At 36.9% G+C, this 23,840-nt stretch overlaps 1 protein-coding gene across 2 annotated transcripts; it reads left to right on the plus strand.

Moving 5' to 3' along the window:
- The first annotated feature begins 400 nt into the window (after positions 1 to 400).
- Positions 401 to 23,840, plus strand: LOC141736007 (long-chain fatty acid transport protein 6-like). 2 transcript variants are annotated; one of them, XM_074569605.1, is made up of 10 exons: positions 401 to 878; positions 1,794 to 2,006; positions 3,120 to 3,278; positions 4,974 to 5,098; positions 8,605 to 8,799; positions 10,140 to 10,230; positions 12,417 to 12,615; positions 13,000 to 13,097; positions 14,935 to 15,065; positions 23,661 to 23,840. In XM_074569605.1, the coding sequence occupies exons 1-10, from the start codon at positions 401 to 403 to the stop codon at positions 23,838 to 23,840; spliced, it is 1,869 nt and encodes a 622-aa protein (XP_074425706.1). The 2 variants fall into 2 exon arrangements, with proteins under 2 accessions (XP_074425706.1, XP_074425708.1); XM_074569607.1 differs by lacking the exon at positions 23,661 to 23,840 and adding an exon at positions 18,017 to 18,193.

Here is a 23,840-nt window from a genome sequence, read left to right on the forward strand (position 1 = left end):
GTTAAAAAAAGTGCCAAATTGTTTCCTGCATTTATATCTTCTTTTCTTTGTTATTTGTATACTTTTTAAATTTCTAAATTTCCTTCTTGTATTTAATTGTCAACGTCTTTTTCATTCTACTGTCATCCTGGACACATTCTTTACTCTGAATGAACTCCTCTGTCCTTATGGACTGCACAATCTTCTTTGCTCTTCACTCCCTTTTTCTTTTTCATATTGTTCTGGTCCTTTGTAGTCTAGTAAACTTCAACATGGTATTTTTAAAAGTTCTCAGATTAATTGGTGGAAATGTAATTAGCTTATTAACTTCCAGTCTCTGTCTTAAAAATAATTATTAATTATATTAATGTACTGTATTTTATATCTCTGAAATACCTAATCTATTATTTCCCCCCCAAGCATGCTATGCACGTGGCTTTCGACAATTGCTGGAGGAATAGTGGTGCTGTGTGTCTCTCTGAAGATCTTTTTCCCGTATTTCTGGGAAGATCTGATTTACTTCTTGAGGCGGAAGAGATTAAAGGCAATGGTAAAGAAATGGGCAAGCCATGGAATTCTCTCCATAATTGACCTTTTCATGCAGAGAGTGGGAAAGATTCCCCACAAGCCATTCCTCATCTACGAAGGGAAGGTGCACACCTATCAGGATGTGGACAGGAGGAGTAACAGGATAGCACAGGTTTTGCTACACTATGGGAATCTGAAAAAAGGTGACACTGTGGCCCTGCTGATGGGTAATGGACCTGACTTCATCCACGTCTGGTTTGGGCTGGCCAAGCTGGGCTGTGTGGTGGCCTTTCTTAACTTCAATGTGCACTCTAGATCTCTCCTGCACTGCGTTGATACATGTGCAGCAAAAGCATTGGTGATAGGAGAAGGTAAGTTCTGTACCATGTTTGACTTAATACGGAATTTCTACTGCCTTATGCTTTTTATCAAAAATGGAAAATCAGAGCCATTTAAAGCTGCAAGCACTTCATATATACATACGCAGATGCTGGCTAAAACAGTTCTGTTTAAATTTCAAGTGTATCTGCACCAAAAATATGTGGAACTAATTAGTATAATAAAAGGGTTAAATCTGAAACTCTCCAAATACTGGACAATATACCAGCAGAGAGAGTCATGCATCAGCAAGTGAGCAGCCTGGGGAGATACTTTAGAATTATCTCATTTCCATCTATTGGCTTATGTAGATACAAACCACTGACTACATGAAGACTCAGATTCCCTTTCTTAGTGGTGATTTCCTTCAGCTCAAAATTTTCACATGCAAATTTATGTTTACTTTTTAACTACTTTAAAGTAGTGGTCCCAAGGTAGCATTGCTTGGAGGAGGGAACAGTGTGCTGAGCTGTAATTTTGGCCCTCTTACTGGCATATTATGTAATACTGGGAAATTTAATCAATCTTTCTCCTCCTCTTCTCCTATCCTTAATGCAGGTTGGCAATACTTCCATAATTCTGTATGAACCCATGAGGGCTCATCAGTTGGTATGTGTACCAAGCTTTAAAATCTATGTTGTAGCATACCAATTAAATTAAATCCTACATATTAGTGTCACCACGTAAGATCAGGGAGTTTTACCTATTACAATTAAAGCCATGTGAGAACTATAGGGAAATTAAACATCGTGATTTTTTTTTCACTGTCCAATAGGTGTGTTAGTCCTGCTGCAGGCTGTGATAGGTTCACTGTACGCAGTGGTAGGGTATATAATTCCAATGTAGGCAATCAGGTCTTTAGTTCTAATTATTTTAATATTAAGCATATATTTTTTTTAACTTGGCAGATTGTTTGGCATCAACAGAGAAAGAATTTATTTTTCATCTCTTGGAAAATAATGTTGCTGTCTGGCTGATGAGCACCAGTTCTCCTTTCCAGCATGTTCACACTATACCAGACAAACTAGAGAAGGTGCCAGACCACCCTGTTCCATCTCATCTTAAAGTTGTCACTAACATAAGAAACACAGCTATGTATATCTTCACGTCTGGAAGTACAGGTGAGGATGTGTACTAACAAAGTACAACTGCAGCTCTCTGAAAACAAAGGTGGTATAAATCTAGCAATAAAGCAGGCACACATACAGGCAGAACTTGAATTTTTAAGTTTAGATAAGGAGGAACTCATTTAGTTACAAGCATAGTACACTTTAAACCATTTTTGCCTTGTCATAACAAGGACGTAATTCCAGTTAGCAAACTGTCACATAGATATTCCATGGTTGAGCTTTATTTCTTAAATATAAGGCCAGTAAAGTCAGCCTCTAACAGCAGATCAGAGTCCACAGTGACAGGATTTTACAGGTCTATCCTAAAAAGAAATATGGCCAGCACAACTGCCTGGGCTTTGGGAGAAAACTTTTCCTCTGAGACCGGCGGGAATAATGAGGTTTCACCTTCCCTCACTGGGAAAAAAAGGGGAATCCTTCCTCTAGCCAAGCCAAACAACCTTGTAAAAGTCATTCCTATTGCAAATAGATGAGTGGAACAGTGGCCACTTAGAAGCTTTCCCATTCTCACTTTGTGGCAAGGGAACACTGTGTGCACAGTCGGTCTGTGCTCACCAGTGAAGGGTATGGACTTTCTCCTGAAGATGAAGCAGAAAAGAAGATTAAATAGAATCATAGAATCACAGAATCATAGAATCATAGAATGTGTTGGGTTGGAAGGGACCTCTTTAGATCATCTAGTCCAACGCCCCTGCAGCGAGCAGGGACATCTTCAACTCGATCAGGTTGCTCAGAGCCTCATCAAGCCTGGCCTTGAATGTCTCCAGGGATGGGGCCTCCATCACCTCTCTGGGCAACCTGTTCCAGTGTCTCACCACCCTCATTGTAAAGAACTTCTTCCTAATGTCTAACCTAAACCTACCCTGCTCTAGTTTAAAACCATCGTCCCTTGTCCTATCGCTACATAAATAGCCTTACAGGCAAAAAGACTGAAAAAGCTGAGAGACTAAGGAGCTATACTCGTGAGATAAAGACTGAAGGACAGGACAAAGACTCAGAAGAAATGACACTTCTCCCTGTACATTCCAACCATAATACTATTTGCAATAAAATGATTAATGCAAGCAGTACATTTATAATTTTTTGCTCTTCTCCCTTTGACAGGTTTCCCAAAAGCTGCTATCATCACTCATCTAAGAGCTCTATCTGCCAGCTTACTATTTACTCAGTGTGGTGCGGTTTCTCAGGATATTATGTATCTCACTCTTCCCTTGTACCACATAAGTGCTTCTCTTCTTGGCATCAGCGGATGCATTGAATTAGGTAATATTTACCGTCTAGGGAGGTTTCATTAACTGCAGAATGCTGTAACATTTTATTATTTGGTGAGTAACTCCATTTGGTGAATAACTCAAATATTATGTCTACCAATAGACTTTTGTCATGTTCTCATTTTTATCACCTTCTCCAGCCTGCAAACAATATCTAAGATATATGCATAATTTTTGAAGCTTAGAACAGACACCAATTGTTGCATAGATCCAATATAACATGACTTGAGGTCTGTGTATCACAAACACCACATATGTTCTGTAGGCTTAACCTGAAATCACATCTGTATCCTACACCAATAGTCTAAAAGGGCATTCCCATAGGCATCTGAGAAGTCCAGCTTGATGTCAGAAGGCACAAACGCATTGTGGAAGCTCTAACTAACCTTCAGAATAAAGTCAACTAAAAGTGTTTTGAAGCATTTTGAGTCACATATTTGAGCAGCACATACAGAATTAGATTCATGATATAAAAGTGAAGGAAAGGAAGAATGATGTAGCCTCCCTATTTGATTCTGATAATGGGAGTTACTTGTAGAGGGCTAGCAATAAGGTATTTTTTCAGATATGTCCTCCTTTCCCGTTTTTAGAGCCTTACCCAGATGTTGGTTTTGGTATGATAAGTATATACCTGGACTGTTTTAAAAGCCATTTCAATGCTTTGTTTCTTCAGGAACAGCATGGGTAGGCATGCTGGGCTACAGCAACTGATAACAAGACTGCTGCTGCCTAACAGGAACAAAAAAGGGATGGGAATAGTAGTGTATAAAAAGGTTTGAATCTATGATTTGTCTTGGAAGAGAAAATGTAGAGTAACAGCTTTCTTGGGTGGGCCATTGAGATGGGGGCTCTGGGGAGCCTGAGATTCAAATGACAAGGCTTGAGGTGAGTGAGGCTGAAGAGCTCTTGAGAGGGCTTCAAGTCTTGCATAAGACAGTACCTGGGTCAGGGAGGAACTGGCAAGCTAGGAACAAGCAGACCAGAAGGGATTCAGAACATGGAAAGCACTGGTAAGCTTTATGTGGGACAAACAGGAGGATCCAGGCAAAAACGAAATTTTGGAAAGAATAGAAATAGGGAAATTTGTAAATTCTTGGCTGACTTATAAAGTTTTCAGTTTTTTCATTTATAAAAATCTGTGAAAAAGGGACAGGGTGGCAGACAGGAGAGGTCTAGGATGTGGTGACTTTTAGAATGGAAAGCTCTGAAGGAACTTCAGGGCCACACAAACAAAAGATTGAGGATGATGAGTTGACATGAAACCGTAAAAGGGGAGTGAGACAGACTTTGAGCCGGTTTCCCTTCCACCACTTCTCACATAAGTAGAGGAGCTGTGAGCTCCATCTGAAGCTCTCTTTTTTCAGAGTTACAGCAGTCACCATCTTGACAGAAACAAAATGGTTAGGCTTTGCCCTATTCCTAACAGCTGGAGATGACTAAAAGGTTTGCTTCTGCTGCTTCTGATACTTTAAGTTACTATTCAGAAAAAGAAGCAAGGCTCCATTGTGCTAGTCACACTTAGCAGAAAGATCTTGCCAGAAATAACTTACAATTTATTTAAATAGCTGAATTTATCATTAGTTGAATTAAGAGAAATACAACTTTTTTTTTTTTTTTAACAATAGTGGTAAAAGATAAGAAAGCTTTTAAAGGTTATTTTGAATTTTCTTGTGTTTTCATCACCTAGGAGCAACTTGTGTTTTGAAGAAGAAATTCTCTGCCAGTCAGTTTTGGAATGACTGTAGAAAATACAATGTTACAATGTTTTTGTACATAGGAGAACTCTGTCGCTACCTCTGTAACCAGCCCACTGTAAGTTATTGTTTGCAAATGCTGCTTGAAAATACAGCAAATCTGTATTTTATAAGTCATATAGATTTACCCATTTCCCAATGATATAGTATGTTTAATGTTTGACAGTTTTTTTCCAGTGTATGTAAAATTCAGGTCTTGCGTTCCTTGTAGTTCTATGATAGCAATCAAGTTTATATCAGCAAACATAGTGGTTACACAGAAATAAGCATTGTAGGATGGGACAGCCATGCCCAAACAATAACAAAAATTCTTCTGTAAAGCCAAGATTGTTTGCTTTTCATCCTAGCGATAGGCAAGACGCAGGTCAGCACGGAAAAGCTATAAGCAGTAAAAGATTTGTCGTACTCAATGATCAAACAAGAGCCTGAGCAAGATTAAATGATTAACCACCACCACTGTACTGTTCCAAAGTAGTTACTTATTAAAAGCGACTACTCTATTCAGTACTTAATGGCTGATAATTAAATTTTGTATGGGTCTGAAACTGCTGAATTCGTTTTTGTTTGTTGAAATTTTTTTCTGAAGAGGTGTTCCAAAGGCACATTTTGGTCCATGGCTGTGTATATGATGATAAAATTACCTGTATAAAGCCGAAGTACTTTGGCTTTACACAGATACTTTTTTTACTTTTTATACTTTGGCTTATCTGTATGAAGCCAAAGTACTAATAGCGTGGTGCAAAATCTTGGTCGCCCATGGGATAACAGTCAGAAGAACACAGGAGCTAAATCATGATCAGATTTAGGGCAAAAGCAAGATGTCACCACACGGAGCAGCAGCAGACAATCAAGTCTGAAAATATTTATTATATTGCAACACTTGTTTTTCGATCATGGTAGAAAATGTTGGTTAATTTTCTTAATTTTATACTTGGGAGTTAGGAAGTTACTGAAGGGAGGCGACAAGAAGTATTCCCACCTACCACAGAAAACATAATGTACCACAGAAAACATCGTGTACCATAGAAAACAAGGTTCAAACTCATTGACCAATGCTCCAACCACATTGGTCAGACATTGGCGCAAGAACTAGCAACAAGGGAACATCTGAGAGAATCCACCAGCTGGTTTGAACAGAGACCTATTACTGTGTGGTCCGGACGTAGGAGAGGGGTCAAAGACAGAAAGGTATTAGAGGGAACAAGCCAGGCAAGCTGTTGGCCAGAACTCAAGTCTGTACAAACATTATGTCAGTAGTCCATGGACCAAAAACACAAAGGAATAATTACCTAGGCCAAACTAGTTGTGTACAGGTCTCTCCTGCAGTAAAAGGCAGGAAGAACTTTGTTTACTTGGCTAAACAACAAGAATTTAACAGAGAAGATAGTGATATTTAACTGGCAACTCATATGAAGGAGGAAAACCAGAAACATGGCCGAGCTGAGCTGTGGAAGCTGAGGATGCCAACAGAACCGGATCAGGATAAACGCGGAGGCCTGTTAAGATCAGATACCTAACTGAAGTATAACATATATAACCTCTAATGTACCACACAGGTTCTTCCACAGTGAAAGAAACCTGTGCAGGCTAATAAGCCAGCCAGCTACATTTCACCTGCACTCCTTGTACTGTGGCATGCTAGAGCACAGCAGTTCCGGTCTCGCCCAGGACTAGGGCTACCTAGGATGAGGGACCTGTTGGAGTATGACCTGTTAGGTCATATCCTGGATGTCTGTCCTTACCTCCTTTCACAGAGCATGCCTAGGTCTCACATTGAAATTGAGAAAGAACATGGATTTGGGAACTAGGAGACACTCCTGGATTTCTTGATAGACAGAAACTCTAGACACTGCTCTCTGACTAAATGTGTCAACAGGAAGCCTACCCAGCATCCGTGTATCTATCAAAATTAAATTTTAAATGTGGTACCCCATAGAAGTTAATAAACAAAACAGAATTTATGTCAAGGAATGTTTTTAAAGAGAACCACACAACTTCTAAAATGAAGATATTTTAAAATTCAAGGTAATGCAGGGAAGTCCTGCGGATTGTTATACCAGGGATGAAACAAGGTAAGCATAACAGTTTCTCCTACACTTATAAACTCTGAAGCTCCTGAGATTTACTCTAAGTCCAAGAGTCTCACCAGCTGTTTTGAGAAAAAAAACAACAAAAACCAACTGAAATCCATTATTTCATCCTGAAGACCAAGTGCTGAAGAAGGGACAATATTAGGCTTGAAGTAACTCTCACAGTCACCCTCCCAATCAGCCTGTGATCATATACATGTGATCAAACCATGCTATTTCGGTTTACCATTAAAACTACAAAAGAAAACAGAGCTCATTAACCAGAAGCAGGGAAGTCTCCACTCTTGTTTTTATCAGCTGGAGTTTAATCTGTATTAGAGCCGATCCTACTGTGGTAAGTAATTTATCTGCCATAAAATGGAGCTCTGTATCGAATGAAATTGTCTGTTTGAATCCAAAGTTCACAAAATAATTTTATGTGGTATTTTTAGAAGTGAAAAAGTCGAAACACTGCTTCTGCTAAAACATTTCAGTGTAATTCTTACGCAGTGTTCCATTTTGAAATCATTTTAATATTACATAGAAATAAAATATATTTTTACAATTTTTAAAGTTTAAAATACCACTGAAATGGAAACAAAATGCATTTATTTGGTTTGAAGAAACCATTCCTGTGGACCTGAAATAATTTTATTTTCTGCTGTCATTCAGCCATGGCAGTAATTTAATTACTCAGTCCCAACCACTCAAAAAAAATTGGGGGCTCTTCCATAGGCCAAGTCTTTGACTATAGGCCTATATATATGATGCTAAGCAGTCTGGCCCAATGCAGAAAATATTTACGTAAGCAAGTACTTGAGTAGTTTGCCACAATAATGACATAACTGACATGTAACAATGACAAATTAACAACTACATTTTAACTGCAGATTTCATTATCATCTTTTCTGAATTTGGATTTAAGATTAAAAACTGCACCTAATCATATGAGATATGGTGAGGAGCTTTAAGTCATTCTGCTACTTTTTCAGGTTCTTTAGGCAACCTGTCAGATGTGTAAAATTTACTACCAAATACCATTACATGTAGAACTGACCATAGCATATCACAAGCGTTTTCTAAAACATGATTTTATTTATGCAGAAAAATTTCTTTCTTTGGTTCAGAAAGGAATTTCCATTCTATGGGAAATGGCACTCATTTAAAACCTACTTATTTACATTTTTAAGATAAATTAATTCTTTTAAACTTTGTAATATATATCTCAGTTATAGAACTTAGAAGTGAAAACAAAAAGAACTACAGATATAAAATTTTCACCTTATAAAAATCCTTCTACCTCAGACTAACAAGAATTCTAATGATTATCTGTTTGATTTTTACAAAACAAATACCATTCTGTGAAGTATTTTAGCCAAAGTAGCAGTTTATAAAGGAAAATTGTTCTAATAGAAAATTTTAGATCAACTCAAGGTTGAGTAGGTTTAGACCTACTTTTCTCATCTGCAGAATGTTTCTTTTTGGCTGTTCACAGAAAGAAGAGGACAGAGTTCACAAAGTGCGCATTGCTCTAGGAAATGGTATCAGACCTGCTGTCTGGAAAGAATTTCTGATGAGATTTGGCCCAATTAAAATATTTGAATTCTATGGATCCACAGAAGGGAATCTTGGTTTCTTGAACTATACTAATAAAATAGGAGCTGTGGGCCGTGCTGGCGTCTTCTCAAAGGTAAATGTAATCAAATCAACCAACCAACCAGTTAACCAGCCAACCAAAAAAAAGCATATGAAAGGCAGAAATTATAAAAAGCAGGAAAGTGTACGAGGAAGAACCTCCTTACTACAGTCCAGATGTAAAAAAAATTGATTCATGGAAACAGAAACCTTATTAGCCTCTTACTTGACTCTATTCACTGTACGCATACTGTGAAGCTAGAATAAATACACAGAACAAGTCCACAGAAACTGAAATTACTGCTTCGTGTATGCAACTTTCCCCCCAGAATATAAAAAAAACCCAACCCTGACTCTGTATAAGTGCCTATCCACAAGACTAATTCATGATATTTTTGTTGAAGTTTACTTATCATTCTGAAAACTCACAGATGCTGTGATGAGGCAGAAATTAGTTTTGATTTTACTTTTATTACGTTCCAGAGCAAATTTATTCATTGGCTGCATTTTCACTCATTAAAACCAATGTCACACTTTCTTCTCTGAAATAAACAAAACAAAGAAATTCAAAATTCTCAGCAAATAAAGGAGAAAACTAAAAATCTCAAGATATCTGAACTATAAAATTTATATATCCACCCATAAAAATGCCTTGACAGTCTCCAATGTTTTTCCTATTTGTACAGGTGCTTTGTGAATCATGAATATTATACTACAATAAAATACTGTTCAAATGTTACTAAAGATTCAGATCAGTTAACATCAAAACCAGATTGATTACTTCCAAATGACTTCTGCTTTTAATCTGAGACACTGAAAATGCCTTCCCATGGCCATAATAAAAACTCTGCAATGCTTTTCATCTTTTAGCAATCTTAACTATGCGGACAGGGGATGAAGGGAGGAAAGCCTAAATCAAACTGTTGAGTTGTAAGTTTCCACTTGGATGTGGCTGGAGTAATCTTTGAGATGTCTGTAAATTTAATTTGGATTTTTTGTCAGAGAATCTTCTTGATTTGCATTCCAGTAATGCCAAGCCTCTACTTAGAAATGTATGGTAGTTTTAAAGAAAAATTGACAATTTCATCAAAAGCACTGTTTCGGTTTACTTTATATAAATTATTTGAAACTGACCATACTCTAAAACAATGGGTTTCTTTTTATCAATAAAGGAGATGAACACTTCACCTCTATATGTATACTTAGTGTTACCATGGTATGAACACTTTCTGATAATTGCTCCTCAGGATACTGTCAGTATATTTCAGGCTCTTCCAAATCTTTCAAATTCAATTGGGTCCTATCCATTAATTCAAAACAACTTTAATCAGAACAACTGAAAAGTGAGTAAGACAGTGCGGTTTTTAAGGATGCATATGCACTTTCTTTGTTTAGTTCCTACATTCTTTTGAGTTGTTGAAATATGATGTCTGGAAACAAGAACTTATGATGGATGAAAACGGAAGGTGTAAGAAAGCACCCACAGGTAAGAAAAAATATTAGTTATCTATTAACTAACAGATACCTCAGTTTAGATGGTGATATTTTGTGACAGGGATTAACTCTCTATTCTGTGAACAACAGGTTCTTGATATACGCTTGGAACTTGAAAATGACATAGGAAAAATATATGATCAATATCCAAATATGGATCTACTGCTAATATATCCAATAACCTATCCAAATATTTATAATAGACAAAAATATCCCAAAATACAACAATATAAGAACAACATCAATATTCTGGGCTAAGAATGTTTTTATTCTCACCTGCAAAAACTTGTTCACATTCCTGAACAAACCCGATTTCTTAGTGCTGCTTTTTTTGCAAATAAAATGGACACAGTAATTCCTAGATATGCTGTGTTCTGAGATTAGGTGTTTACACATGCTTTCTGAATTCCAAATTTCAAGTTCCGAGGAAGAACAGTACCATTTCAAAATCTGGATAATATTTTTCATATTTTTACATGTAGTGACCAAACCAGATTTAACTATTTAGTACCTAGAGTTGCATAGAATCTCTAAATTCCTACTTAGAATGGAATACTCTACTCAAATTGCTGAAAGTCCCAGGCTGAAAATAAGATGGCTTCACAGCTGAGAATATCTTTGAGAAAAATCCTGAAAAGTGACTCTCACAAAAGGCATAGCGCTGTATTTTTCTAAATATAAGATAATAAATGACTTACTAAAGTCACATTAAATATCTGTGTGTCTGGGCACACAAACATGAATCCATGGGTGTCAAAGTTAACAGTTCTGGGAAAAAGGTCTTAAACATCGCTAGTTTTAGCATGTAGATTTAACTATCATCGAGACAAAATTCCAGAAAGCAAAAAAGAGGTTTGTACAGCTGACTAAAACAATAATATTTTTCATGCTAATGTCAGGTCTCAATGACACATAGCAGTATTGGTCACCAAAGCAGCAATTATTATTACTTATTTCTGAAAATAAATTATATTCTGGTAGTAGTACTGGAATATAAGTACCAACTATTAATTATTTCTAATAATACATTATGTGCTGATAATATCTAAATCAAGCAAAACAATGATATTTTTTTTTCTTGAAAGAAGCTTGCTTCCTCACTACAGTTAGATTATAAACTGGACAAAAATTCTTGGTTTTCAGGGAAATTGATAAAATGCCTTGTTTCATGACACAATTAGAAAAATTTTGCAGGTTGTTAAACATTTTTTTAGATAACTCTGAAGCCATCACTGGATGTAATGTGAGACAGTAATGACACCAAATTCCCAAATTGGAATAGAGAATCATCCTGTAACATTGACTGGGGCTTAGGACAATTCTCTTTTAAAGTCAACATTTTGGGTTGCTTTTTCTTTTCTTATAAAGCATGCATCCTATTTGCAGCAATGCCATCTCCTCTTCTGAAGAGTAACTTGAGCTTTCATTCCACATTGGAGTTCGAAACAATAAAGAGGATTTAATAGAAGAGGCAGACACACAGCTATGAAGAAAACTATTTGTTTGAAAACATCTCCATACCTCTGTTGTAGGAAAGACAATAAAAATCTTTAGAAGATGGAAATGTCATTTAACCTCAGGAACAGACTGAGTAATAAGCAAGTACCTATCATAGATACAGAATAGTAAAATAGCATTTTAAAAGGGCATCCTGAGCCAATTCCAACGAAGTCAATGGAAGTTTTGCCCTTGATATAAATGGGACTTTTACCGTCAGCAACAAGGAGTGATGGCCAGTAGGAAAACTCCAGGGACTCCTTGATGTTCAGAGGCCCAGGCACATTATGGCTTACAAAGTGCATTTCCACACCAGCACAGAGCCGAGATCAGTAGCAATCCTGACCTCCAGAAAAACAGAAAGCACAAGAGGTTAGGCACTGTGTTTTTCCCCCATGTGTATTGGTTGACTACCAGCACCTTTTTAAAATGACAAAATAGTCACCCTTTCATTTGGCAAATGCTTTTTCAGGGTAAGTGATGTACACTGCACTGCAAAAAGGTCTAGCTTTTCAGAAGAGAAGGAAGAAAAATTATGTGTTCCCTCTTCCACTCACCTATTTCTGCTGTTCAGGAAATAGTTATGGAAATGTAGCAATAAGATTTTTAATATGATACTTTATGTTCTAAATAGTTCACTGTATATATGGGTTTTTTGCATACCCTTTGCATGGCCTGCAGGTAAACCTGGTCTTCTAGTTGTCCAAGTTACTCAGGATGCCCCATTTTCTGGATATGCTGGAAATAACGAAGCCTCAGAGAAGAAACTCCTGCGTAATGTGTTTGTGGAAGGAGATGTGTATTTTAACACAGGAGACCTCCTAGTGATGGATGAAGATGGCTTCCTCTACTTCACTGACCGGGTGGGAGACACTTTCAGGTACGAAACAGAGTTAACAGTAGATCCAGTGAACTTGCAAGAAATCATGCATAGGAAGGACTGGATGACATGAGTCAGACTTGAACCTGGTAAGTATTAACTTTGTTTTAACAGAAACATTAAGGATTGCAATCAAAGTCCACCAAAGGTCACACCAACACAGTAGAATTTTTTAAATTCGAGTCAAGTGGCACTTTTGTTTCTTTTAAGTTTGTGGTCTCAAATGACATGGCACTAAATCAGAAAATAATTTATCTGTCTAGACTCCTCAGTTAAGAATAACAGTAGTCCAGATTAAAAGTAGTGCTCCATCACATAAAGCCATGTATAGAATAAAAATTTGTTAGCTAATATCTATGTTATTTTAAAAAATATTTTCAACAGGTGGAAAGGAGAAAATGTTGCCACTGTAGAAGTCGCGGAGATCATTAGCATGATGGATTTTGTCCAAGAAGTTAATGTTTATGGTGTAAGCATAGAAAGTAAGACATTCCCTATAGTTTGAGAATACAAAATGAAAATAGTAATTTCATACTCTATCCTTTCTGTTATTGCAACACAATGCATACTTATATATAAGGAAATAAATGGTATCAACTTGGCAATTCAGGCTTTCCTAGAACACCTTGAAATTTCAGTTTCAATAAAATGCTTTATTTAATAAATGTGATATGCTGAAATTTTGTAATGAATGGCAGAAACATCAGGGTGAAATAAAACTCGTAACAGACGTGAGAAGCACAAAGATAGAAACTACAGAATACTTCTCTTAGGCTACAGGCTTTCATCTGAAAAATAGAAAATGGGGCATAATAAAAGATGCCACATCTGAAAACACCTATCACTATCTTGTAAGAACAGTCCTAGAAGATATGTATTTTTTCACAATTGGAATGTTCCAAATTACATATGGTACTTCATAAAAATATATAATACCATGCTGAGCAACTGTACCAACTAAATTACAAGATGAGGCAGAAAATTGCTCAGAAGATGCATCCATTGAGTGAATGGGTTGAGAAAGGCAACTTTCTCAGCTGAATAGCTGTTCTATGTTTCCTTTGGATAAATGCAAACAAAGCCTAGTATTATTAAAAGAAACTAGTCGCATGAAGAAGAAGCTATCAAGAGACAAGCTGCTACTTGGCACTAAGAGATGAAAGACAATGGATTCAAAGAAAGAGGAAATATGAAAATAAATATGAAAATAAAATAAACAAAAGGCCATAATCGGAATGGTTGATCAGCAGTTGCTGTCAAATGCCAATATGTTCATTTGTGGGAGATAACATCCTCAAGGGCATGCAACTAAAACTGTAACCTCACGTGGAAAGTATATCTCATTCTCATCTACAGTTGGAGCTGACAAGAAGGGCTACTGCAATCTCAGGCAGCGAATAGCACATCAAAACAAAACCTCAAGAGATTAAGAATCACATTCATTCTTGGTTGTAGTGTTAATAAAATCTAAATAGCATAGTCTTTCATATTTCTGAATTAATATTGCCAAAACAAACTACATAGCAAATTACCAATTAAACAACTGAAAGTTAATTTTCATGAAGAGGGAACATCCATATTTTATCTTCCCAGTGTTGTGGCCACACCTCAAAGCTTCTCTTTCATTCTGGACAGATTTAACTGTGGCAGCCCATTTCTTCTAATTCAGATGTTTTCTCCATTTGGAATTTTCATTTGTGTTTGAATAGAAAAAGCAGGAACTACGTTTGATACGTCTTTTTTAAAAGAGTTTTGTTTCTATTTTCATGTCAAACATAATTTGCTGCTTGTAATTTACGAAGAGGCACTTCCCCTGTTTGTCACTAATTTGTCTGTGGAATAGTGCAGAAAACACTCAGCACTGCTTATACAATGTACAATAGCCACTAGACTTTATACAGACAGAGCACAGTCTCATACATGTCTATGTCCATCTTTCGCACGAGTCTTTGTGCAGGTGCGTTCAGCTTTTTATGGAACTAATGGTCACTCAGTATTTTATTAGACCACTGTGTTACCAATGTTAAGATAGAGCAAAGCAGGAAGAGAACCTAGCAGCCAGCTCCCAGCCATACAGAATTCCTAATAAAAAGAGGTCGGTGACATTTTTAAAATTGAATAAAAACACTGAAAGTAACTTCTAACATAAAGTCTTCCAATATACTGTGTATCTTATACTCAGTGATGTCTGAAGGGATAGGGCAGGTTTCACAGTATCAAAATATTTGCTCTGACCAATACTAAATCCCTCCAAATGTCATATGAGACTCATATACACTCTTGTGTATACTTGTCGTATTATTTTTAATTTTTGTTTAGACTATGAAGGAAGAACAGGGATGGCAGCTATTGTGCTTAAACCTGACCGATCTTTTGATGGAGAAAGACTTTACAAGCATGTTGTGGACTTTCTTCCAAGTTACGCCCAACCACGCTTCATAAGAATCATGGTAAGACAATCAGTTGCCTCCTGCGTGTATTTATCTTCTGTCTGACCTGAAAATTGGTCCTTATAATCATGGAACGCATGAAGTAATTTACAATCAGTTTCAAGAATTGAAACACAAAAGGTAATTAACTAGTCTGAATTACGGTTGCTTTTATAATTGTAAATTTAAGCAAATACTTGATGAATTGAACTTATATTCTGCTTGAAGGATCCATTAATACCTAAAAATCCTAGATGTGATTAATAACTTGGCAAATTTGCATATTTTGTCAAAGCTCTTCATCTTTAACAAGTGTGTTCTTCCAGCCAGTGAAAGACTAAGCAGATGCACATGGGTAATATTACACATAAACAGCATCCTCTTATAAAAGGATGACATGGTCCATTTAAAATCTTTTCTTAATATGGCTGTTTTTGAAGGGATTATTATTCACTGTTACTGACAAAGCATCAAAGAAATATCTAGTTCTTTGTAACAGATAGTAAGATTAATACTTTACAGCGAAGATCTCATGATCTGAGAACTAAAATGTACCCACATGCTTTAGAGTATAAAATCAGAACTGGGATACAATTCTTTTTAACCGTGCACCTTAAAAGTGCAAGGATTACACCCCTTGTGTACTCCCCAAAGGATCACCTTCTGCAACAGGACATAAGAGCATGAACTGCAAAGAGCAGGAAAGGTCCCCATATTACATCTTCTGAAAGTTTGTAGCAGATGATAGTTTTCTGCTGTTAGGGAATGCCAAGAGGCATTCTGCAGCTTTGCCTCTCCCTAAATATTGACAAATTGTCTGAGAGGCACAAATTTGTTTGAGAACAAGATGGGAACACAATAGAATGAGTGAGGCTGTAGAGGAAGAGGAGACAAAAAATGTATACATTTAGAGAGAATTTAAATTTTTAAGAGAGTTTAAAGAACTGAGGACAACATTTTTTTCACTACTAGGTTACTTGTACTAAGTAAATGTATCTTAAATGCAATTACCATAGGTTATATTATCTATGGTGCCTCAGGAGAGCAGTGCCCTCTTCTGGGAAAAAACCTTTGGAACAGATTTGTGTTTATGGTTCCACTAGATGGAGAAAATCTATATGGAGCTCTAGAGTCTATATATGTGGAACTGATTAAACCTATTTGCATTTATATCTTCTCTGACTAAAGCTTTTCAGCTGATTGAAGGGAGCTTACTACCAAAGATACTATCAGTACTAATTAATGAATATTTATACATGTGTAAATTCTTATTAAAGGAGATAAAACCATTTTTATAAAAAAATCAAAATGATAAGAAACATGTTACTTTAAAAAAATCTTAGGGGAAGATAATAGGATGAATGTTGAATTCACAATTTTCTGAGTGAAGAGAAAATGAAATCCCTTCTGAAAAAAAATGTACGTCTTGAGAAAGAGTTCATCCTAATCAAGAGTGACAAACAAAAATATGAAATTCTCACACAAAATTGGATTTCAGATAAAATCAGTTTTGAAAATTTTTCAGCAGTCCATATGTAGGCTCTTTCTAACATGACTTGCAGCCATGGTTGACTGATTTTATGAAAACCAGACAGACTGAGAGTTGTTCCTCTCAACCTCTCCTACTTGAATCTGGAAGAGCAGAGGCCCAGCAACAATGATCCAAACAACCAGGGTACTCTGACGCTCTTGAGATAGTTTTTTCACTGGACTTTTGCTAAATTCATTTCTTCTTTGCAGAAAGATATTAGGAAGATGTTTCTAACATCATCTAGGGAGTGATTTCTGTTTTGCATTATTTGTGTTCTGCTCTGTTTCAGGGGTTTTGTTTTTATTTTGTGGTGGTTTGTTTTTTTTTCAGAACTCATATTTCCATGCAGAAAAATATGACTTTTTAAAATAACATCAGGGAATCACTTAAATAGAAAAATCTCAGCAATCTGTATTCATAATACACAGTGAAAATCTTCAATATCTGTCTTTATTAAACTTTTAATCTTATAATTGCAACTTTTTAAATAATTATGAAGACAATTTCGTGCTATCTATTCAATGTGAAGTAATCCCACTTGGTAATGACTGAACACTATTACCATCTGGCAGCTATTTACTGTGTGTGTGAAATGACTTGGTGGTCTAAGTGTGGTTCCTATCATAACTGCTGCCAAAAGAGAGAATGAATTGGCAAACTTACTAGGAGTCTCAGCTCAGAAGCCAAAGACTAAATGATCTGGGAGCTGTGGAAATGGAGTACCAGTGTGAAGAAGAAATCAGGCATGTTACAGATCAAGAGACAAAAAAAAAGAAAGAACTGAAAAGTAGCCTGCTTCAGCATGAGAATTAAAAGAAAATGTTGACTACATTAAAAACACTGTACAAGTAATAACAATGCTTGAGAACAGTGTGCTTTAAACTTTTCCCTTAATGTGACCCACTTTTTAAATGAGATTATTTTATATACCACTTCTGCTCTCATACAGTGACTATTATTGTGTGTAGACCAACTTGTTCATGAATTGGCATTTGAATAACTGCTGTACAGCAACTGCTTACACAGAAAAATAACACAGGAAGGCATTTAACATATTTGTATTTAATGTCTTAAATGAAGTTTAGCAGTTGGAAATCAGAGGAGATCCAGTACCATAAAATCAGCCAGCTCTCTGCCGAGCATCACCAAGTGTCCCATAAACTACAGATTTTGTGATCAGCTGCATGAATGAAAGTTAAAGAAAATGCTTTTTTTTGAAAGAGAAATTTGCAAGCCTGCATGTGGCTTTGATAGAGAAACGAATTAGAAATAAAAGTTCCATTTAAATTTAGGTTTCACTGCACCTGTGAATCAGATCATTCTGTCTAACTGAAGATATTCTATAGTAAAACTGTATGATCCATTTTATTCAGCAACTGCATCATATTTTCACTGATATAGGCTGAAATGTCATATAGCACTTTAATTATGTCTTTTTTAGGATGCTATGCAAATTACTGCAACTTTCAAGCATCAGAAAATGCATCTGGTGAATGAAGGATTTAATCCAGAAACTATATCCCAACCTCTGTACTTCATGCATGAACCTGCACATTCCTATATTCCTTTGACAAGAGAGATATACAAGAATGTAGTTTCTGGTGAAATACGTTTATAAAACACACAAATAAACTTAGTCTACAATACAGAAAGTAAATTTCAAATATACTCCTGCCATTATTTCAACAAAAGCCAGTATGTATCATTTGTTCTAAAAACATAAGATAATCAGATTCATCTTGCTGTGATAGAATTTGTCTCTTCGTAAGACAGAGACACAACTCTGCACTGCATCTGCTCATATTACTTCCAGGGCTCACATATGCAAATTTTTATTTTAAATTTCTCACTGATCCAAATTATTTTTGTCTAAGACACCAGTATCTTAACTTAGTTGAATATTTTACTCCTTTAGATCAAAATACTGATTCTGCTTCTAGAATGTATAAATGATTAGATGAATAATGTCATAAGCATTAATGAAATGTAAAGTGGGCAGTCAGAAACACAAGCAAAATACTTCACAAGCACTGCATGTAAACTTCAGTTCAATGTTTGTTAATTATATTATGTAATATTTAATTGCAGTATTTTAGGAGATGGTCAATTTCAGATTTTTATGGAAAATAAACATTCATCGTTAAAATACAGTCGTAGTTCTCAGTGGTCATTAGTTTTCACAATTTATGCTAGAACTAATACAGATTAAAAACAGTTTCCCAAGTTCTTACTCTTAAGATTTGGCTGCTCATGGACTAGGAGAAATACTAAGCACAATATGGGTTTGAGGAGGGCCCAAGGAATTCCAGTGGTGTGAACTCAAGATGTGATTGTCTGTAGATCACCCAAAGAACTCTTTTGACTGAGGCAATGAACTTCTTACGGCTTGCTAAGAGCTCTCAATTTCTGGGTATCCTAGTGTCAAGACAGGAAGGGATCAGTTACTCATGACTCTTGAATATAGTGGTTCCTCCAACTACTTCTGCTTTGGTCTTCTAACACACAAAACAACAGGGCGCATCTAGAGCTCATCTTATAAACTGTGACCTTATTTCCAAAATGTCAGTAATTTTCAGATCATGACATGGTATGGAAACAGCTCTGAACTGGCTATTGTAAACAAAATATTTGTATTTTTCATACCACCTAAAGTTTTATATAAATACACACACATGCACCCCCTAAACATGCATACTATTAAGCTTTATGATGACTAGCCCTATATAAACTGCTGATATCAAAACACTCAATTAAGTTTGCAACATATAGAGAGCTCCCGAAGGCTCAGACAAAAGTCTTGTCACCAATCTGGCTTTGTTTTTATCATGAAGATGAACTACAGAACACTGTCTGTTATTTCCTCCTTTCTCCCTCACCCTTTTCCTCTGCACGTTCAATTCCTTCCCAACATTTATTCTTCAGAAAAAATTAAGATAAGGAAGAGCCCAAGACCACAATTCCATCCCTGGCTGCACAATTAAAAGTCAGTAACTTATTCACTTGCACATATGACAACCAGAAAAAAGTTACCTAATAGAACTGACCATAAGCATAAAATATAACTGGAAGTATTCACACAACGTATCAAATAAATGTTTCGCAGAGAGATACTTGAAGGCCTGTGACATATTTGTAGCCTGATTTTAAAAGAACAATAATATTTATTACATTATTCATAGAAACTTGCTATAATTGTTTCAAATAAACTTGCTATCATCATTTACTAATCTCAAGAAAAAATACTTCAAGGTCTACAGGTGACAGTCATTTTTAAAAAGTAGGCATCATTTTGTGTTTATGAAGCTATAGAAAAAGCTTCCAATGTAACACAGTTTCGTAGATGTAATAAATGATAAATAGTGCATCTAATACAGCATACTGCTTTCAATAAACTATTCTGCACATTAAGCAAGTCAAACAAATGGCCAGCATAATAATTGTATATTAACTATAAATCATATTTACGTGTAATATGTTAAGGGCTAGGAAGATGGTAAGAGGATTGGAACACCTCTCTTATGAAGAAAAGCTGAAGGATTTGGGTCTCTTCAGTCTGGAAAAAAGACAACCGAGGGGGCATCTTATCAATGCTTATAAATACTTAAAGGGTGGGTGTCAGGAGGATGGGGCCAGGCTCTCTTCACTGGTGCCCGGTGACAGGACAAGAGGTAACGGGCACAAACTTGAACACAGGAGGTTCCATCTAAACATGAGAAGGAACTTGTTTACTTTGAGGGTGGCAGAGCACTGGAAGAGGCTGCCCAGAGAGGTGGTGGAGTCTTCGTCTCCGGAGACATTCAAAACCCGCCTGGACGCGTTCCTGTGCAACCTGCTGTAGGTGACCCTGCTCTGGCAGAGGGGTTGGACTAGATGATCTCCAGAGGTCCCTTCCAACCCCTACATTTCCGTGATTCTGTGATTCTGTAATATTAGAAGCTTTTGGCTTAATTTTCTATACATTGTAATCAAGAACCTCAAACATACTGTAAAATACTTTTTTAATTATCTTCTCTAATGACATAAAGAAAATCTCTCTAGTAACTGAGAACAATAATGTAAACAGATAAAGGCATAATAGTGGCAGAGGAAGTGATACTTAGAACAGTTAGATGTCATTTGACACCAAGGCATGCTGGTGGAAGAATAAAATCAATGGGGACAAAATCTTTACCAAGCATTATAACAGACATAAGCTGCTATTAAGTCCCTACATTCATATTATCATGTAATGTTAAAAGGAGCACATCAGTTGTAAGCTCTCCACAGCAAAGAATCTTTTTATTCTGCTTTGAGGGTCTTCCTGAGGGTCACAGAACCCTTCAAAACCACCTTTTGTTTCATAAACAAGTCCTTTATATGCCACTAAGCCATAGATCATTTGTAATCTTTACAATAATTTGTTGCAAAGTAATTAGAAGATTTTTCATTTCAAAACCAAAACAACCTAATCCGATGAAATAAATTACTACAATGGTACTAAGGAATCACAAAACTAATTTGAAAGCTTGTTTTAGCAGGTATGTAAACACTACATGTCATTATATGCTATGTGGGTAAGGAGTTGATTGTGCAAGTGCTATCAGTATATTCGGTCATTTCAAGCACCACAAGATGGTAGCATTTCTGAACATTACTGGTACTTGGTTTCTTCTCTAGTGTTTCAACGCACAGAATTTTACAAAGCAGCAGTAGTCTGATTTTTAATCACAGAATGGTTGAAGCTGGAAGGAACCTCTGGAAGTCTTCTGGTCCAACCCCTCCACATCAGCAGAGATGCCTAGAGCCAGCTGCCCAGGTGGCTTTTTAATATCTCCAAGGAAGGAGACTCCTCACCTCTGTGGGCAACCTGCACCAGTGCTCGATCACCCTCACAGGAAAAAAGTTTTTCCTGATGCTCAGAAGGAACTATCTTGTCACTGGGCACCAATGGGAATAGCCTGGCTCCACCTTCTTTACACCCTGCCTTCAGGTATTTATACACAATGATGAGATCTCCCTTTTCCTCTCTCCATTCAATTCCTTCCCAACATTCATTCTTCAGAAAAAGTTAAGGTAAAGAAAAGCACAAGACAACAATTCTATCCCTGGCTGCACAATTAAAAGTCAGTAGCTTATTGACCTGCATGTATGTACAGGCAGCAAATTATGTTCGGCTTCACTCCACCTGAAAGTGTTTATCCTTAATGTTTTCTAAAAGCCCTGGAAAATAAACAGAATTTCTTTCATTTCCAGTTAAGTTCAAAATTGTAATTTAATCTCTGGTTTAAGGAACAAAAGATATACTCCTAAATTTCTCCCATCAATGGTGGAGCTACCAGTACTTCTTTAGCTACCAGTACTTTTTTGGCTACCAGTACAAGCGGATTGCAAAATAGTCTTGATAAACTGCAGAAGCAGTAAGATAAAAAACATGTAAAGAACTAAATGCAAGAAGGAATGAATTGTACCTACACAAAAAGAAAAATACTTAATCAGCAACTTTTTGAAGAGGATGGTGTATTGGTTAGAGTGATTATATCAAAGGACATGCCTTCCAAAGTAGGTACAAGCAGACCAAGGCTGTTCATTCCCCAGCAGGCCATGTAAAGCAAGCTCCAACCAAAAAAACATTCAGGCTACTCCGAGTACAAAGCACAGTGGCCAAGATAATTTCATCTGCATGAAAGCTTGTTCCTTCTGCAAGGCTAACATGGTTACATCACTTCCAGACAGCTCAGAGCACAAAGGAATTCAGCTATGAAGATCCAACCAAAAATGCTACAAGGCGATTGTAATGACCTCTAGCACATATCACCCACCTAATTAAGCATGCAAGCTGCCTCTGAAAGTGCCTATCTCTTCCTACTAACAATAAAGCTTTCAAACCTGGGTGCTTTGAGTTGCACCTAAATTAGATGTGCACAAAACAGTGAAGTAAAAGTCCTCTTTAAAATGACTTAATTTTCACGAGTGCCCCTTCATTTTCCCCTGGTCCTGCAAAGCCACGGAATGAACACACACTTTCATGAGCAGTAAAACAGCGGCATAGAAGCTACCTCTGGGTGAAGAGCTCTCAGTGCCTGAACACTGAACCAAATGCTACTTTCAAAGTGAGAGAAGAGGCAGCTGGGTATTACAAAACCCTTTCACATACTAATATAAACTGGTAGACTGATGAGGAGGCTGTGAAATATATGTTGTTGGAAGCTTTAAAAAAAAAAAAATTAGCTCAGATGTGCCCTAAGCTTCTGGCCAGGGTATTTCCAAAAGCTTGTTCGGGTTTTACTTGAGATTATTACACTATGACTCAAAAAAGCAGCCATCCAGCCATGATGAGCATTCACAGGAGATCATGTGTCTTCATACGGGCATGTGGCGTATCTTATTCTCATAAACTGTATCTGTTAGTGAGATAAATGTCAGGAATACTTTATTTACAGTTGAATTTGTTTTAAAGTGAAGATGTACTAGATCACAGAATGGTTTGGGTTGGAAGGGACCTTAAAGATCATCTAGTTCCAACCCCCCTGCCCATGGGCAGGGACACCTCCCACTAGACCAGGTTGCTCAAAGCCCCATCCAGCCTGGCCTCGAACACTTCCAGGGATGGGGCATTGACAGCTTCTCTGGGCAACCTGTTCCAGTGCCTCACCACCCTCACTGTAAAGAATTTCTTCCTGATATCCAATCTAAATCTCCCCTCTTTCAGTTTGAGGCCATTACCCTGTGTCCTATCATTACACTCCCTGATAAAGAGTCCCTCCCATCTCTCCTGTAGGCCCCCTTTAAGTACTGGAAGGCCGCTATAAGGTCCCCCTGGAGCCTTCTCTTCTCCAGGCTGAACAACTTCTTGGGGCATCTCCCCGCTTTATGCTTTGCAATTTTTATTCAAAGACAGGAGGAGTTTTATCTCAGGACTCTGTATGCACCAGTAAGGTCTGGGGGACCTGCCAAAATTCAAGACCTGTAAGGTTATTGTGGTAACAATAGAAACAGATAGCAGAGTCGGGTACTTTTCCATACGCTTTGATCTGCTTCACAGTTCAAAGCCTTTAGTCATCTCTTCCAGTGTTAACCTTTCTTTCATGTTTTTTGTTTCTCCTTAGGTACTTTCCACGATCATATCAGACTTCAGCATCTTGTCTGTTTTCTTGCATTGTTTCTTTCTTGTATCAGCAAACACCCAGTTGAAAACAGTATCGGTAACATCTCTTCATTTGTTATTTCAAATTCCTGTATGGATGACTTTCCTTATGTTTTGGAGGAAGACATGCACTCAATTTTGA

This window comes from Larus michahellis, chromosome Z (genome assembly GCF_964199755.1).
Source record: "Larus michahellis chromosome Z, bLarMic1.1, whole genome shotgun sequence".
Classification (NCBI taxonomy): Eukaryota; Metazoa; Chordata; class Aves; order Charadriiformes; family Laridae; genus Larus; species Larus michahellis.

Coding starts and splice junctions, on each gene's coding strand:
- LOC141736007 (XM_074569605.1), top strand. CDS start 401: ATGCTATGCACGTGGCTTTCGACAATTGCTGGAGGAATAGTGGTGCTG. Junction 2,007..3,119: donor CTTCACGTCTGGAAGTACAG/GTGAGGATGTGT, acceptor TCCCTTTGACAG/GTTTCCCAAAAGCTGCTATC. Junction 13,098..14,934: donor TTATGGTGTAAGCATAGAAA/GTAAGACATTCC, acceptor ATTTTTGTTTAG/ACTATGAAGGAAGAACAGGG.